This window comes from Pleurodeles waltl, chromosome 3_1 (assembly GCF_031143425.1).
Source record: "Pleurodeles waltl isolate 20211129_DDA chromosome 3_1, aPleWal1.hap1.20221129, whole genome shotgun sequence".
Classification (NCBI taxonomy): Eukaryota; Metazoa; Chordata; class Amphibia; order Caudata; family Salamandridae; genus Pleurodeles; species Pleurodeles waltl.
The window spans coordinates 1,897,582,723-1,897,602,842 of record NC_090440.1 but is presented as its reverse complement, the minus strand read 5'-3'; the positions used below and the strand labels follow the sequence as shown (position 1 = coordinate 1,897,602,842).

Here is a 20,120-nt window from a genome sequence, read left to right as displayed (position 1 = left end):
TTTTACTAATAATTTTATCATGCTTTGGTAATCTTGCTTCTCTTGTAATAGATCTACTCTGTTTCCTACAGAAAATTTGTCCTAGGGGAGCTGTTCCGTCCGGGGGAAATGCCTGAAAGGCACAACCTGTCCTTCTTTCCTACTGTGAATGACATCAAGAACCACATTCACCAAGTTCAAAATGCCCTAAAGAATGGAGAGCTAGTATACGATTGTGCAACTATCCCAGCAACAGTAGGGCAGCAGTCTTATATTGGCAATCATATGTTGTTTCTTGCCATTTTTGATATGCAGTACTTAAAGCAAAATTATAATGAAAATGTGGTGGTCTGTTTATGCAGGATGTCATTTCCTCTGTGGAGGGTTGAATTGTTGAATAGATATTTGAATGAGAATGTTGACAGATACTAACCATGTTAATATCCTAATAGTCGCCTTGCATGCTTTCACACTGCAGAGTTATCAGAACATTGCTACATTTAGTTTAGCTGCAAGAAGTGTAGCAGCCCCTCAACAATATTAAACAAATAAGGAACAGTAAGCTTCCTGGGTCATTAAATCCATGACCTGAAGAGCACTTATCATTGTTTTTAAGAACTTCTAACTGGAGCTCTACCTCTTCAGCTGCAGTGCGAGTCCCTCTTGTGTTTGTTTTCATTATTGTTTTTTGATAGTTGTTTGTGGGGTGAGAAACAAAACCAACATGTCTCTGAGTCTTACTTTTAACATTTTTCAGCCCACAAATTGCAGTATTAAAATCTATGTTAAAAGAAAGACTCACTATTATCAAACATTGCATTGCGTGAATTACTGAAAGATACATTAGATGAAAAATATGGGTTATCTGTGGAGAAACATTTGTATATATTGATATGCTCACTTGCTCACTCCTTGGGAAAGCCTAGAGGCTTGCATTTTATATTTTGGTGTTGTGACTCTTTGAGAAAGTCAGTAAGTCTGCCTAAGTGTGGCAAGGACCTGCAAGACCAACCACGTGCTGCACATGCCAGAAGGCCATGTGTGGCGTGGGGTTGAATGCAGGGCCTGCCTAAAGGCCATGCACGGCAGGTGTAAGCTTTCGTATGGTAATAAAATATTGCGTTACATTAAAAAAAACTAGAAATTCACTGAAAACGGAAAGGTTAAGTGACGTTATAGTTATGTGAAAATATCAGTGACAAAGAAGCGTTTTAAACTCAAAACGGAAAGAGCCACTGGAATTCACCAGTTATAATTATTTCTAGTAATTATAACACATGCCCTAAAGTAACTATATCTCACGCCTTTGCCATGCACAGCTAATTACCCCACATATTACATCACTCATGACATGTTCTATAACATCATTGATCACATCACTGGAAAATTTGAAATACTATTGATGTGCATGACAGGGGCGTGAGTTGTAGTTGCTTTAGGAATGTATTATATATATATATATATATATATATATATATATATATATATATATATATATAAATGCACAAACACACACACATGTACATATGTATATATACATACTGAGTAATTATGGCTCAGATGCATTGTCCGTTGAAAAGGCATTTTTGATTTGCCTGTAAGTTTGTACACAAAAGGTGATGGAAGGATGCTTGCAGTAAGTATCACTGGCAATAGGTTGGGATAGCACTGTAACCTATCGTGCTTTTGCTCTTCATGCCACTTAAGTTTGGACCTATATCATATAGGAACAGTCTAGCCTGAACTTCCAAGGAAGGTCCTCCCGAAACCAGATCACAAACAACTCAGGGCCGGTTTCACCCTAGTTATGGGCTCATCAGCCATTTACAGGTAGGTTCCAGTGACACAGTGAGCATGGGATCCACGTCTGGGCATACCCATGCCACCTAGGGTGGTACATTAAACGCAAAAGGTGATGGGAGCCTGCTTTAAATGCTAAATGTGGATTATATTAGATATTAAGTATTAAAACATATACTTGAGATATGATTCCTTCAGAGCTGCATGCATCAGCATATCACATGTATAAATTATGTCTCCCCGTACTCAGAAAGTATCCAATTTTAACATAATTTGGGTTATCAGAATTGCAGGGCAGTGTTCAATTTTGAAAAAAATATCTATTTATACTTCAGGACTGTTAGAATTACCTCCACATCTTCTCCTCTGGGTGTTCATTGTCTTCTTACAATGCCAGCATTAGAAGTCCTCTCAGTGTGGTTGTCTGATAGAAAATATCAATGAGAGGGGCATTTAGGACATTGCATGGGATCCTACTTCTAACTGGCTGGTATTGGACCAAAGTTTTTGTGCGGTTTGTCTGATATTTATAAGGTTGCAGGGGCATTTAATGTAATACACAACATTGGTGGAATTACAACTAGAAACAAGATTTCAGATCATGTCTGATGTGGTGATGTTGAAATACCTTGGTCTTAGTTGTATCAATACAGGACAGAGGTTTTGCACATTTAACCCTGTTTGGTCGGAGTCCCCACATAGTGAAAATTGTACAATCATTAGTGGGAGCTTACAGGCCCTAACACTATGTCCCTTAATAGTGCAACCCCATTTGAATGAAACCAGCAGTTGGTCCTCTGTAAGGTCACTTGAACTCAGTATAGTCCAATACGTTTTAATAATATTCACTGCCTTGTTGGTCAGTAGACAGACAATAGTTACACAAGTTTTGTTAAGAGGGTGCTTGACTTTTGGAATTGGACATGATAGCCAATTGAATACCTTTCTTGACAACCTGACCATTGCTTTCAGGATGGAATAACACCACCCTTTTGTGAACAATACTTGTTCTGAAGTTTGTTCTGAAGTTTCCTAGAAAGAAACAGGATGTTATTGTCCATAATAGGGTTCTGAGGAATTCCCTCCCAACAAAACACATCTTCCAGAATCTCATTGGCTGTATTACTAGATACTTTGGCAACATTTCAATTGCATGCCACTTGGGATACTATTCAACTAAAAGTATTTCTTAAGAATCCTCCTGTACCAAAATATCAAAAGGACCAATATAGTGATTGCTAGCTTACACCAAGGTTGTTGGTGGAACAGAACATTGTTTGGCATATTTGCCACTCCTGGTGCATTCATTACTAAACATACAAAAAAGGTGTACACTGTTCCAAATGGAAAAATATAATCACTAGGGGAACATTAAAGTTCAGGAGCAAGAGCCCTTACACATCCGAGAGGATGTCATGCTTCATCATCGGGTAGCTCCTCGTCAGACCGGCGCTGCAATGTCTGACGGGCTCCCCGTAAGGGGGCTCTTTGACGGAGATCTTTTAGGTAGCAGCCGTGGTAGCGGACACTACAAGACCTGGAGTTGCGGTCAGGCGCTAATCCTGGCAGGAGAGTGAAAGCTAAAATTGGTTCCCAGTCTTAATAGGAGCGAGTCAATTTAATTAATCAATGGAATAAGACCGGGACCAAGATTAAAAACAGAAGGAAAGTGTAAAATGAGGAATAATGCTCAACCACTTTCTGCATGGTGCTGGAGCTTAAGGAGATTATCGTCGGGCTCCTAGGACATGTTCAACATGTTTCGCGTACAGTGGTCTAACAAGATCCTATGACGCTTCTTCAGGACCAATACATAATAAGACTTCTCCTGTCTATATTACCGAAAGTTTGCAAAAATGTCAAACAAATCATATAGTCACTTACATTGAAGTTCACTAATTGTCAGAAACCTCTAATGGTCGCCCTAGAAAAATACAAACAAATCATTTTGATCAAAACACATGGAAAAATAAGGAAGGACACCCGTGACACAACAGTGTGTAGTAACCAGTTGTGTAAAAACATAATAAGACAATATGCTTACCATCCCTTGCTACATGGGAGGCCCCTTGGGAAGTAGCATGCCGAAAGCGGTCACTACTAATAAAGTGGTAAAGCAGACACCATGAATGCAGTGTAATCAATCAGAACCAAAACAGTCACATTTACTACTAGAGGTCGGTTGGTTAAATTGATTATGAACATCAAGCACATTATTAGTCCATGTCACTTGGAAATTCATACACATACTCGTCACTAGCATTTATGACATTTGTTGAAGGAAAACTGGGAGGAATAAAACTGTTTTACAACAGAAAATATTTCTAAAAAGGCTTGGCAACATTTCAGTTGCATGCCACTTGGGATAATATTCAACTAAAAGTATTTCTTAAGAATCCTCCTGTACCAAAATATCAAAAGGACCAATATAGTGATTGCTAGCTTACACCAAGGTTGTTGGTGGAACAGAACATTGTTTGGCATATTTGCCACTCCTGGTGCATTCATTACTAACCCTCAGCATCCTTGCCTCATCCTCAAAAAATTGACAAACTCTGTTTAGTGCAAAATATAGCCATATAGTTTACGTGACCTCTGTGAATGGTTAGCATAAGCAGGTTGAAAGGCAGCACGTCAATGTTGCCACACACACACAGACATCATTCTATAAAGCTAGTTATCCAGAATTGGATCTTTCATAAATTCACATGCTTGAATTATCCCCGTCGTCGAAGTGAGAGTCCCACGGTACATGAATAAAGCAGTGAGTAAAAATTTCCATAGGCTATAATGCTAGTAGAATCACACATATGGCCTATTCATGTCTTTTTGTAAAAAGAACCAAACTTGGCTTATGAGCAATCAGGCTCCAGCACCCTCTAGAATACTCCCCAGAGAGGCTCATTCCCTCAGATTTTCTACTGCACGTCGTGTGAAGGGTGTCTCCCTGAGCTCTGCTCAGTTTTTTCCTCTCAAGACAATTTTTTCCTTCAGAAGATGTCTGATTCTTCCAGAAAAGTCCTTTTCCGCCCTTGTAAGACCTGTGGCAAAAAGAGGCTGCATGTGGATGATCCACATAAGGACTGTTTATATTGCTTACATCCTGTACATCAGGTAAAAGTCTGTAAGATATGCCGCACCTTATCTGCGAAGACCCTTAGCAACAGGGAAGGAAGACTGTTAATCTGGTTACAGGCTAAATCCTGTACTTCTGGTGAGGAGAGTGATTCAGAAATACCTCATAAAAGGTCCAGATCTGCGGACCTGGGGCAGGCTGAGAAATCCAGAAAACATCACATAACGCACCATATGGAGGGTGCAAAGAACATACAAAGCTCAATTTCATGTGAGCCATCTTCTCCTCGTCGCAAAAAGGAGTCCCGCCATCGTTCTGCTTCATCAGAGCCTTTCACTTCTAGAAAGGTTTCACTTAAATTCAAGTCGACGACGACACAACTGTTGACGACAGTGACGACGACGGTTTCCACAGTTACCGTCTCCACCATCTCGTCGATGAGACCATCGTCGACTACGTCGACATGTGTTATAAAGGCTCCAATTCCTTCAGTCAGTCACAGATAAGTTGCATCCGTCGCTGGAGCTGTTGACGAAAGGTGCTCCAAAAAAGACCTAGTCGTTGAAGGGTACGTCAACGAGAACATCGATGGCAAGTGCACCGTCGTCGACACCATCATCGTTGACACCATCGTCGACGAGACCACTGTTGATGACACCACCATCGACGAGACCGTTTGGCGGAAGAGACGTTGACGCCAACTCCGTTGAACACCATCGACGATGCCACTAGTTCCTGTCAGTCAAGGCAGTGTGATCCCCTTTTCCCCAGGATCTCCCGACCTTGAAGCCACAGTGAAAATTACTACAGTGTCTAGGCCTACTGTTTACCCAGCAGATACATCACCAAGTAAGGTAACAACCTTACTTCCTAGTTACCTGCTAGACTGAGAGGAGTCGGATGAAGGCCCGTTTGGTGATGCACACAGCCCATCCCGGTTACATGTCAGATATCAGGAGGAGGATGATGAGGATGAGTACGAACAACAGTATCAGTCTTATTATACTCATCATTATTATGAGCCTTTACACCAGCCAGGAGACATTGTGCAAATGCCTGCCTCTTTAATTCAAGACTTGCAGTCTGTGTTACAGGATTATAAGAGGAAGAGACGTAGCCGCCTCTTCCTTCCTCTCCTGCTACACCAAAGAGTATATCTCCACCTCCATAAACTCCCAGGTTTACACCTTAGTCTAAAATAGCCGCCCTTCCCAGAGAGGATGTCTCCCCTTCAGAAGATGAAAGATTTCAACACCCCAACATCCTAACGATGAATGGGACGAATATTCAGCTCCGACTGCATCACCACCACCTCCTCATCCATCAGATTCTCCACCGGAGGATATAGGAGGTTTTCATAATTTAATGGATAGAGCGGCCACACGGTTTAATTTACCAACATCTGTCTCACAGTCAGAATGATTCCTCAATGACTTTAAAGAACAAGCAAGAAAGTCGGTGAGGGCAATTTCAATCCTAGACTTTATTTGGAGTGAAGGCATTAATATTATGGAGAATCCAGCTACTGTTCCACCAGTTCCACAAAAGCTGGATAAAAAGTACAAGGCTACACAGGACTCTCCAGTGTGTTTGACAGGGCATCCAAAGCCAGATTCTGTCATTTACCAGGCTGCCCAAAGGCGTTCCAAGAATCTGTTGACGCCTATATCTACTCCTCCAGATAAGGAAGGCAGGCATCTGGACAATGTGGGCAAGAGATTCTCGGCCATGTCAGCTATAACTGACCGTGCAGCTAACTCTCTAGCGATTTTGGGTCGATATAATCGCCAGATGCGGTCTGACATGAACGTCTTCATAGAGCTAATTCCTGAGAACAAACAACCTGATGCACGTAAAATTCTGCAGGAGGGAGAACGTACTTCAGAAGAGATCATCGACTGCGCTTTAGATATATCGTCCTCGGGCTTTCAGCAGCTTGTGGGAGCAGCTGTACTGCACTGTCAGGGATGGTTGAAAGCAACCTCTTTCGAGCCAGAGGTCCAGTCCAGGATATTCGATATGCCCTATGATGGAGAAACTCTCTTTGGTAAGCATATAGATGACGCCTTACAGGCCATCAAGACGGACACTGCTCGTTCTCTGGGTACCCTGCAGTACAGGAAATAGCCCTTTCGGGGAGCAAGAGGTAGGGGTTTCTCTACGTTTCGTGGCTCCTGCCATGGGCAGTAACAACAGCCACAATATTATATTTGCCACTCCTGGTGCATTCATTACTAACCCTCAGCATCCTTGCCTCATCCTCAAAAAATTGACAAACTCTGTTTAGTGCAAAATATAGCCATATAGTTTACGTGACCTCTGTGAATGGTTAGCATAAGCAGGTTGAAAGGCAGCACGTCAATGTTGCCACACACACACAGACATCATTTTATATAGCTAGTTATCCAGAATTGGATCTTTCATAAATTCACATGCTTGAATTATCCCCGTCGTCGAAGTGAGAGTCCCACGGTACATGAATAAAGCAGTGAGTAAAAATTTCCATAGGCTATAATGCTAGTAGAATCACACATATGGCCTATTCATGTCTTTTTGTAAAAAGAACCAAACTTGGCTTATGAGCAATCAGGCTCCAGCACCCTCTAGAATACTCCCCAGAGAGGCTCATTCCCTCAGATTTTCTACTGCACGTCGTGTGAAGGGTGTCTCCCTGAGCTCTGCTCAGTTTTTTCCTCTCAAGACAATTTTTTCCTTCAGAAGATGTCTGATTCTTCCAGAAAAGTCCTTTTCCGCCCTTGTAAGACCTGTGGCAAAAAGAGGCTGCATGTGGATGATCCACATAAGGACTGTTTATATTGCTTACATCCTGTACATCAGGTAAAAGTCTGTAAGATATGCCGCACCTTATCTGCGAAGACCCTTAGCAACAGGGAAGGAAGATTGTTAATCTGGTTACAGGCTTAAATCCTGTACTTCTGGTGAGCAGAGTGATTCAGAAATACCTCATAAAAGGTCCAGATCTGCGGACCTGGGGCAGGCTGAGAAATCCAGAAAACATCACATAACGCACCATATGGAGGGTGCAAAGAACATACAAAGCTCACTTTCATGTGAGCCATCTTCTCCTCGTCGCAAAAAGGAGTCCCGCCATCGTTCTGCTTCATCAGAGCCTTTCACTTCTAGAAAGGTTTCACTTAAATTCAAGTCGACGACGACACAACTGTTGACGACAGTGACGACGACGGTTTCCACAGTTACCGTCTCCACCATCTCGTCGATGAGACCATCGTCGACTACGTCGACATGTGTTATAAAGGCTCCAATTCCTTCAGTCAGTCACAGATAAGTTGCATCCGTCGCTGGAGCTGTTGACGAAAGGTGCTCCAAAAAAGACCTAGTCGTTGAAGGGTACGTCAACGAGAACATCGATGGCAAGTGCACCGTCGTCGACACCATCGTCGACGAGACCACTGTTGATGACACCACCATCGACGAGACCGTTTGGCGGAAAAGACGTTGACGCCAACTCCGTTGAACACCATCGACGATGCCACTAGTTCCTGTCAGTCAAGGCAGTGTGATCCCCTTTTCCCCTGGATCTCCCGACCTTGAAGCCGCAGTGAAAATTACTACAGTGTCTAGGCCTACTGTTTACCCAGCAGATACATCACCAAGTAAGGTAACAACCTTACTTCCTAGTTACCTGCTAGACTGAGAGGAGTCGGATGAAGGCCCGTTTGGTGATGCACACAGCCCATCCCGGTTACATGTCAGATATCAGGAGGAGGATGATGAGGATGAGTACGAACAACAGTATCAGTCTTATTATACTCATCATTATTATGAGCCTTTACACCAGCCAAGAGACATTGTGCAAATGCCTGCCTCTTTAATTCAAGACTTGCAGTCTGTGTTACAGGATTATAAGAGGAAGAGACGTAGCCGCCTCTTCCTTCCTCTCCTGCTACACCAAAGAGTATATCTCCACCTCCATAAACTCCCAGGTTTACACCTTAGTCTAAAATAGCCGCCCTTCCCAGAGAGGACGTCTCCCCTTCAGAAGATGAAAGATTTCAACACCCCAACATCCTAACGATGAATGGGACGAATATTCAGCTCCGACTGCATCACCACCACCTCCTCATCCATCAGATTCTCCACCGGAGGATATAGGAGGTTTTCATAATTTAATGGATAGAGCGGCCACACGGTTTAATTTACCAACATCTGTCTCACAGTCAGAATGATTCCTCAATGACTTTAAAGAACAAGCAAGAAAGTCGGTGAGGGCAATTTCAATCCTAGACTTTATTTGGAGTGAAGGCATTAATATTATGGAGAATCCAGCTACTGTTCCACCAGTTCCACAAAAGCTGGATAAAAAGTACAAGGCTACACAGGACTCTCCAGTGTGTTTGACAGGGCATCCAAAGCCAGATTCTGTCATTTACCAGGCTGCCCAAAGGCGTTCCAAGAATCTGTTGACGCCTATATCTACTCCTCCAGATAAGGAAGGCAGGCATCTGGACAATGTGGGCAAGAGATTCTCGGCCATGTCAGCTATAACTGACCGTGCAGCTAACTCTCTAGCGATTTTGGGTCGATATAATCGCCAGATGCGGTCTGACATGAACGTCTTCATAGAGCTAATTCCTGAGAACAAACAACCTGATGCACGTAAAATTCTGCAGGAGGGAGAACGTACTTCAGAAGAGATCCTCGACTGCGCTTTAGATATATCGTCCTCTGGCTTTCAGCAGCTTGTGGGAGCAGCTGTACTGCACTGTCTGGGATGGTTGAAAGCAACCTCTTTCGAGCCAGAGGTCCAGTCCAGGATATTCGATATGCCCTATGATGGAGAAACTCTCTTTGGTAAGCATATAGATGACACCTTACAGGCCATCAAGACGGACACTGCTCGTTCTCTGGGTACCCTGCAGTACAGGAAATAGCCCTTTCGGGGAGCAAGAGGTAGGGGTTTCTCTACGTTTCGTGGCTCCTGCCATGGGCAGTAACAACAGCCACAATACAGACTTATAGACAACCATCCACGGCCTCCTACATCAGACAGGGTGGGAGAAGGAAACAGAGCTCTCAAACCCGGGATCAACCTCGCAAGCATTGATCCTTGTCTGGCACCGGCTACGCTTCCATATTTTCCACAATTCCATCAAGTCGGAGCGAACATCTTGAACTATCTTCAGAATTGGAAAAACATAACATCGGACAAATGGGTGCTGGATATAGTGACTCAAGGTCATATGCTGCAATTTGTACAAAAACCACCACACAACCCGCAGGGAAAATCGCAACCACTTCATCTTCACTTGCTTCAGCAGGAGGTTTTCCTAATGCTCTCCAAGGGGGCGATAGAAGAGGTCCCTGTGCAACAGAGGGGACTCGGATTCTATTCCCGGTCCTTTCTAATAAGGAAAAAGTTGGGGGAATGGAGACCAATCCTAGACCTCAGAAAATTGAACAAGTTTCTAAGGAAACAATCCTTTCGTATGATCACACTGTCAGATATCCTGCACCTTCTCAACACTGGAGATTACATGGCATTGTTGGATCTCCAGGATGCCTATTTCCACATACCAATAGATGCAAAGCATCACAAATATCTCTGCTTCACTGTGGCCAGTGCCCATTATCAATTCAAAGTTCTCCCATTTGGTTTAAAGTCAGCGCCAAGAATCTTCACAAAATGTCTCGCTCTGATAGCAGCTTTCTTTTGCAACAAGGGTTTTCAAGTCTTCTTATATTTGGACGACTGGCTGATAAAGGCTCCTACATCACAGCTGGCGTCCAAAGCTGCCAACGCCTGCCTAGGATTATTCCACAATCTAGGTCTAACAGTAAACTTCCAAAAATCGTTCACTCTTCCGACACACAAGATGGTCTTTTTGGGTGTGGAACTCAACACCGTCAAGAGAAAGGCTCATCTTTCAAAGGCACAGCAACAGAAACTGACCAACATGGCTATCAGGGTCTCAAAAAGAAGGTCCATTTCAGTACGAACGGTCAAGTCACTCCTAGGCATGATTTCCTCATCAATCACCTTAGTCCACCTAGCGAGGTTGAAAGCTACAATTGACCAATCTCAAGAATCCTTCGAGGATTCAATCAATATTACACCAGGATGGTGGAGGCTCTGCGGTGGTGGTCCCAGACCTACCATCTCTCTCAGGGATTGACCTTTCTAACTCCAATGACAGATTTCATTATCACAACGGACGCTTCATTGGAGGGCTGGGGAGGTCATCTGCAAGATGTGCATTCAAGGAAAATGGTCAAGCATGCAGAAGAGGCTGCACATAAATCAGCTAGAGTTTAAGGCAATATTTCTTACGCTCAAAGCGTTCCTTCCGCAGATTTAAGGCTCTTCAGTGTTGGTCCGCACAGACAACAAAACAAGCATGTTCTACATCAACAAGCAGGGAGGAACAGGATCTCTTTCCCTCTCAATAGAAGCCCAATCTCTGTGGGAACGGCTCACACTTGACAAGATTTGTCTGAGAGTGGAACACCTTCCAGGTATCAACAACGCCCTAGCGGACTCTCTCAGCAGGATGGATGACAACTGCCACGAATGGGAACTCGATCAGAGGGAACTGGACAACATCTTTCTATGCTGGGGACAGCCAACGCTGGATTTGTTTGCCACCAATCAGAACACCAAATGCCAATTTTACGCCAGTCGATACCCACTCCCAGGGTTGTGGGGGAATGCTCTTTCGATGCAATGATCCGGGATCTTTGCATACGCTTTTCCCCCCTTCCCATGAATCCCCAGGCTTCTGAAGAAGATGAAATCAGAGGGGTGCAAGCTCATACTCATAACACTGAGGTGGCCCAGACATTATTGGTACACGGAACTCCTTCTCCTGTCAGTGGCCAATCCCTTACAACTTACCTGCAAGCATGACCTTCTAACAAAGAGTCAAGGTCAGATGTTTCATCTAGATCCGGCATCTCTCCAATTGCACGCATGGCTTCTGAATTCCATGAATTCCAGGGCATGAGCATTGAGGAAGAATGCAAAGTTATTTTGTCCAGGGCACGAGCTGACAGTACAAACAGGAATAACAGGCTCAAATGGACAAGGTTTTGTATCTGGTGCCATCAAAACAATTTGCATCCGTTAAAGGTCTTGCCAGAGCAAATTATATCATACCTTCTTGCTCTATCAAAAACTGGGTTCGGTCATGCATTAAGGTCCATTTGGCTGCTATATCATCTTACAGGCGCTCTGCGGATACGCCCTCCCTTGGTTCATCCAGGCTAATAAAACCGTTTATGAAGGATCTGTTTCGCACTTTCCCTCCTGTGCGACCACCTCCTCCTCAATGGCATTTAAACATAGTACTTTCACAATTAATGAAAGCCCCGTTCTAACCTATTCACAGAGTGGATCTGAAATATATTACATAGAAGGCAGCAACTTTACTTGCTCTTACGTCCACAAGAAGAGTCAGTGATATACAGGCCTTTACTACTAAGGAACCCTACCTTATTTTCTCAGACGACTTTGTTCTTCTTAGAACAAACCCAAGATACATCCCTAAGGTGCCTTCATCTTTTCATCTGAATGAGCCAGTGATATTAAGAACCTTCTTTCTGAATCCATCAACTGTGGCGGAAAGGACTCTCCACACACTGGATATCAAATGATGCTTTAAGTTCTACCATCAGCATATTAAACAACTCCGGAAGACAGACCAGCTACTAGTCTCATATGCCCAAGGTCGTCAGGGTACAGGAGTTACTAAAGCTACGATAGCTCCGTTGGATTGCATCCACCCTTAAGTTTCGCCACACGAAGGCAGGAAAACCATTAACTAGCCACCGAAAGCACACTCTGTAAGAGCAATTTCCACATGAGTTGCTCTATTTCAAGGGATCGCCCTGGACAAGATATGTCAGGCTGCAACGTGGAAGACTACGCCTTCTTTCGCGCAGAATTACTGTTTGGAATCAGCACAAAGTGCTGATTCACTTTTTGGACAGGCGGTCCTACGTCATGTTTTTCACTGAGGTGAGATTTTTACTTTAATGTGTATATCTAATTCTATATGTAATAGTTTATAACTCCTACGCAATTATTGCTTGATATGTTTTACTCTATGTATGTGTAGGAATGTATAGAGATATGTTTATTTATATATATATATATATATATATATATATATACATACAGGGAGTGCAGAATTATTAGGCAAGTTGTATTTTTGAGGATTAATTTTATTATTGAACAACAACCATGTTCTCAATGAACCCAAAAAACTCATTAATATCAAAGCTGAATATTTTTGGAAGTAGTTTTTAGTTTGTTTTTAGTTTTAGCTATGTTAGGGGGATATCTGTGTGTGCAGGTGACTATTACTGTGCATAATTATTAGGCAACTTAACAAAAAAATATATATACCCATTTCAATTATTTATTATTACCAGTGAAACCAATATAACATCTCAACATTCACAAATATACATTTCTGACATTCAAAAACAAAACAAAAACAAATCAGTGACCAATATAGCCACCTTTCTTTGCAAGGACACTCAAAAGCCTGCCATCCATGGATTCTGTCAGTGTTTTGATCTGTTCACCATCAACATTGCGTGCAGCAGCAACCACAGCCTCCCAGACACTGTTCAGAGAGGTGTACTGTTTTCCCTCCTTGTAAATCTCACATTTGATGATGGACCACAGGTTCTCAATGGGGTTCAGATCAGGTGAACAAGGAGGCTATGTCATTAGATTTCCTTCTTTTATACCCTTTCTTGCCAGCCACGCTGTGGAGTACTTGGACGCGTGTGATGGAGCATTGTCCTGCATGAAAATCATGTTTTTCTTGAAGGATGCAGACTTCTTCCTGTACCACTGCTTGAAGAAGGTGTCTTCCAGGAACTGGCAGTAGGACTGGGAGTTGAGCTTGACTCCATCCTCAACCCGAAAAGGCCCCACAAGCTCATCTTTGATGATACCAGCCCAAACCAGTACTCCACCTTGCTGGCGTCTGAGTCGGACTGGAGCTCTCTGCCCTTTACCAATCCAGCCACGGGCCCATCCATCTGGCCCATCAAGACTCACTCTCATTTCATCAGTCCATAAAACCTTAGAAAAATCAGTCTTGAGATATTTCTTGGCCCAGTCTTGACGTTTCAACTTTGGATGTCTTGTTCAGTGGTGGTCGTCTTTCAGCCTTTCTTACCTTGGCCATGTCTCTGAGTATTGCACACCTTGTGCTTTTGGGCACTCCAGTGATGTTGCAGCTCTGAAATATGGCCAAACTGGTGGCAAGTGGCATCGTGGCAGCTGCACGCTTGACTTTTCTCAGTTCATGGGCAGTTAGTTTGCGCCTTGGTTTTTCCACACGCTTCTTGCGACCCTGTTGACTATTTTGAATGAAACGCTTGACTGTTCGATGATCACGCTTCAGAAGCTTTGCAATTTTAAGAGTGCTGCATCCCTCTGCAAGATATCTCACTATTTTTGACTTTTCTGAGCCTGTCAAGTCCTTCTTTTGACCCATTTTGCCAAAGGAAAGGAAGTTGCCTAATAATTATGCACACCTGATATAGGGTGTTGATGTCATTAGACCACACCCCTTCTCATCACAGAGATACACATCACCTAATATGCTTAATTGGTAGTAGGCTTTCGAGCCTATACAGCCTGGAGTAAGACAACATGCATAAAGAGGATGATGTGGTCAAAATACTCATTTGCCTAATAATTCTGCACTCCCTGTATATATATGTTCAATGGCATGTGTAGCTGCACATACACATGTTGTGCACTGTTCCTGCCATCCAGTGTTGGGCTTGGAGTGTTACAAGTTGTTTTTCTTCGAAGAAGTTTTTTCGAGTCAAGGGACCGAGTGACTCCTCCCTTTCGACTCCATCTTAGATTGTTTTCTTTCCGCCATCGGGTACGGACGTGTTCCTCTTCGCTCCGTAATTCGAAACGGGAAAACTTAGGAAATCATCGAAATCCGCCGGTATTGTTTGCGTTCGGGTCCGGTTTAGTATCATCACATCGGCACCGACAAGACCGCTTCGGCGGCCCTTCGGGGCTTCCGCAATTAACCAAGGCCTGGTCGGCCCGACCACACCCATCGTCGAAGCTCATGGACCGTTACCCCCTTCCGTTTCTGTACGAAGTATCACGCCAAGTATCCTTACACAGACCAGCATCGGGTCTGTAACCTGTGTTTATCACCCAAACACGGAGAGGATACTTGTGAGGCCTGCAAAGCGTTTCAATCCAAGAAGACCTTAAGAGATCGACGCGCAAGACGGGTACAGATGGCGTCGAAGCCGACACAACACCTCGACGTCGAGGAAGAAAAGTCACCACCACCACCACATTTCTCACCACAAACGTCACCACTCCAATCACCGCAGTTGTCACCAGTGGGTACACCAATGGCACAATCACCCACACATACTGGAATGACACAGGAAGATGTGGACCCCTGAGATCTATACGATGCACCAGTTTCGGACAACAGCCCAGATTGTTATCCAACAAAACATTCACCTCCAGAGGACAGCACGTCCCACACGCAGGTACTGGCCAGAACAGCAACATTTCACAATGTAACAATGCACTCGGAACCAGTGGAGGATGACTTTCTGTTTAACACTCTGTCATCCATGCATGCATCGTACCAACGCCTGCCAATGTTACCGGGCATGCTTAAACATGCGCAACAGGTTTTCCAGGAACCAGTAAAAGGGAGAGCCATCACACCAAGGGTTGAGGAAAAATATAATCCCCCTGTCAGACCCTGTGTTTATTACACAACAGCTCCCTCCGGACTCAGTGGTAGTGGGGGCTGCGATAAAACGGGCAAATTCACAGTCATCTGGGGATGCGCCACCCCCTGACAAGGAAAGTCGTAAGTTCGACGCAGCAGGGAAAAGAGTGGCATCGTAAGCGGCCAATCAATGGCGTATTGCCAACTCACAAGCCCTCCTTGCCCGCTACGACAGGGCACATTGGGACGAGATGCAAGACATCATCCAACATCTGCCCAAATAACATCAAAAACGTGCCCAACAAGTGGTGGAAGAAGGACAGGCCATATCAAACAACCAGATCCGTTCTGCACTAGACTCTGCTGATACAGCGGCACGGACTGTCAATACAGCAGTCACAATAAGAAGGCATGCATGGCTGCGAAGTTCTGGCTTTAAACCAGAGATGCAGCAGGCGGTAATGAACATGCCGTTCAATCAACATCAACTATTCGGACCAGAGGTGGACACCACAAAAGAAAAAATGAAAAAGGACACGGAAACGGCCAAAGCCATGGGCATGCTCTACTCCTCTCAATACAGGGGAACATCCACTTCCCAAACAAAATCCACTTACCAGGGCAAGTACCAGAGAGTGGGGTTTTGTGGTTCCTACAGAGGACAGTTCCCAAGAGGAAGAGGGAAACATCAGCCTGCTAAGCAAACCCCTAGCAGCAAGCAGTGGCTTCAATGTCACACTTCCCCAACACACTTCACCAGTGCGGGGGGAGATTAACAAAATACCACAACAATTGGACACACATTACCACGGACACATGGGTTCTATCAATTATCCAACATGGTTACTGCATAGAATTCACAAGATTCCCTCCAGATGTTTCCCCAAGAACGTACAAAATGTCAATACAACACTTAGACCTATTACAAATAGAGGTCCAAGCACTACTAGCAAAACAAACCATAGAACTGGTACCTTATCGCCAGAAAGGAACAGGGGTTTACTCCCTGTATTTCCTTATCCTAAAGAAAGACAAAACATAGCAGCTTATATAAGGAGACATCACATGCACGTATTCCCGTATCTAGACGATTAGCTAATAAAAGCCAACACTCAACAACAATGTCAAATTCACACCCAATATGTAATAGATACTCTGCACAAATTAGGGTTTTCTATAAATTACCAAAAATCGCATTTACAACCATCTCAAATACAGCAATACTTGGGAGCAACACTCAACACACAAAAAGCAATTGCCACTCCAAGTCCACAAAGAGTTCCATCGTTTCAAAATATAAGATCAAGCATACAGCCAAACCAACAATACACGGTCAGGTTTGTAATTAAACTACTAGGCATGATGTCCTCATGCATAGCTATTGTCCCAAACGCAAGACTACATATGCGGCTCTTACAACAGCGCCTAGCAACACAATGGACGCAGGCACAGGGTCAACTCCAAGATCTAGTGTTGATAGACCGCCAAACACACTCTTCGCTTCAATGGTGGAACCCTGCAGTGTCTCACGCCATTATCACAACAGACGCCTCCATGATTGGATGGGGAGCACACCTCAACAATCACAGCATACAAGGCCAATGGGACAGTCAACAAAAACAACTTCACATAAATCACTTAGAACTGCTAGCAGTCTTTCTGGCACTGAAAGCCTTTCAGCCCCTTTTTAGTCCACAAACACATTCTTGTCAAGACAGACAATATGACAACAATGTATTATCTAAACAAACAAGGGGGGACACACTCGTCACAACTGTGTCTCCTAGCACAAAAAATTTGACATTGGGCAATTCACAACAACATTCGCCTGATAGCACAATATATACCAGGTATTCAAAATCAGTTAGCCGACAATCTCAGTCGAGATCACCAGCAAACTCACGAGTGGGAAATACATCCCCAGATACTACAAGATTACTTCTACCGCTGGGGGACACCAAACATAGATCTGTTTGCAACAAAACAAAACGCAAAGTGCCAAAACTTCGTGTCCAGGTACCCACACCCTCAGTCCAAGGGCAATGCTCTATGGATCAGCTGGTCAGGGATATTTGCTTACGCTTTTCCCCCTCTCTCGCTCATTCCTTTCCTGGTCAACAAACTGAGTCAAAACAAACTCAAACTAATACTCATAGCTCCAACGTGGGCTCGCCAACCGTGGTACACCACACTGTTGGACTTCTCGGTAGTACCGCACATCAAACTACCAAACAGACCAGATCTGTTAACACAACACAAATAACAGATCAGACACCCGAATCCAGCATCGCTCAACCTAGCAATCTGGCTCCTGGAGTCTTAGAATCTGGATATCTAAACCTTTCAAATGAGTGTTTGGAGGTCATTAAACAAGCAAGAAAACTGACAACAAGGCATTGTTACGCTAATAAATGGAAAAGATTTGTTTTCTACTGCCAGGCAAATCAAATCACACCGCTAGACGCCTCCATACAAAACATTGTAAGTTATTTACTACACTTACAAAAATCTAATTTGGCTTTTTCTTCCATAAAAATCCATCTCACTGCGATATCTACTTATCTGCAGATTAAACATACAAAATCGCTTTTTAGATTCCCAGTTATTAAAGCCTTTATGGAGGGACTAAAAAGAATCATACCTCCAAGGACACCACCAGTACCTTTGTGGAATCTTAATATTGTACTTAGACGACTCATGGGGCCACCATTTGAACCCACGCATTCTTGTCAAATCCAATTCTTGACTTGGAAAGTAGCCTTTCTAATAGCTATCACTTCACTACGAAGAGTTAGCGAAATACAGGTGTTTACTATCCAAGAACCCTTTATACAAATACACAAACATAAAGTGGTTCTCCGTACAAATCAATTTTTTTTACCAAAAGTCATATCACTGTTTCATCTAAACCAAACAGTTGAACTCCCAGTCTTCTTTCCACAATCAGACTCAGTAGCTGAAGGGGCACTGCATACATTAGACATAAAAAGAGCGCTAATGTATTACATAGACAGAACAAAAGCATTTCGTAAAACAAAACAATTGTTCATAGCTTTCCAAAAACCACATGCAGGTAACCCTATATCCAAACAAGGCATAGCCAGATGGATAGTCAAATGCATTCAGACTTGTTACCTTAAAGCTAAAAGAGAATTACCCATTACACCAAGGGCACACTCCACTAGAAAGAAAGAAAGGTGCCACAATGGCTTTTTTAGGTAATATACCAATGACAGAGATTTGTAAGGCAGCCACCTGGTCTACACCTCACACATTTACTAAGCATTACTGTGTAGATGTGTTAGCAACACAACAAGCCACAGTAGGTCAGTCTGTATTAAGAACGTTATTTCAGACAACTTCAACTCCTACAGGCTGGCCACCACTTTTGGGAGGATTACTGCTTTGTAGTCTATGCACAGCATGTGTATATGCAGCTACACGTCATCGCACGGAAAATGTCACATACCCAGTGTACATCTGTTCGTGGCATGTTGCGCTACAGATTCACATGCGCCCTCCCACCTCCCCGGGAGCCTGTAGCTTTTTTTAATTTGCATGTAAATTGTATATATGTAAATAATATTCCTTTACTACACACTATGTACATACATATCTACTCCATTGCATAGGCATCTTTAATATCTTTACTTTACCAACTCCTACCTCACCCTATGCTGGGAAAACAATCTAAGATGGAGTTGACGCCCATGCGCAATGGAGCCGAAAGGGAGGAGTCACTTGGTCCCGTGACTCAAAAATACTTCTTCCAAGAAAAACAACTTGTAACACTCCGAGCCCAACACTAGATGGCAGGAATAGAGCACAGCATGTGAATCTGCAGCGCAACATGCCACAAACAGATGTACACTGGGTAAGTGACATTTTACGTATATGTGTGTGTGTGTATATATAGGCATATAATTAGAAAGATTACAATGCTCGCACCCACCATCCACTGCGGGCAGAACGGTTATTAGGAGTACTGCTGGCTATTCAGATTCAAGCATGTGAATTTATGAAAGATCCAATACTGGATAAGAAAACAAGTTACTTAGCTGGAACTACAGTTATCCAGTATTGGTATCTTTCATAAATTCACATGTGACCCACCCTCCTCCCCTTTGAGGCTCACATTTCTTTTTCATTACATATTCCTCACTCTTGTGCTAGAAAATCTGAGGGAATGAGCCTCTCTGGGGAGTATTCTAGAGGGTGCTGGAGCCTGATTGATCATAAGTCAAGTTTGGTTCTTTTTACAAAAGGACATGGATAGGCTATATGTGTGATTCTGCTAGCATTATAACCTATGGACATTTTCACTCACTGCTTTTTTCATCGACTGGGATGATTCAAGCATGTGAATTTATGGAAGATATCAATACTGGATTACTGTAGTTACAGGTAAGTAACTTGTTTTCTTCGCCTTTAACCTTCCTGAACGCCTGAAGCCCCTCCCTCAAGTTCGCCTCCTCAGGTCAACCAACCCAGTTGAATTTCCTGAACATGATCAAATTTGGTCTTTACCAGCTTTTTTGCCA

General features: G+C 43.4%; 1 protein-coding gene across 1 annotated transcript in view; it reads left to right on the top strand.

The window, feature by feature from the left end:
- Positions 1 to 20,120, top strand: part of CARF (calcium responsive transcription factor) — a 256,489-nt gene that overhangs the window by 181,548 nt on the left and 54,821 nt on the right. Inside the window, exon 11 of the mRNA XM_069226035.1 lies at positions 72 to 234. Coding sequence (XP_069082136.1) covers positions 72 to 234 — 163 coding nt within the window. The remainder of the gene's footprint in view (positions 1 to 71; positions 235 to 20,120) is intronic.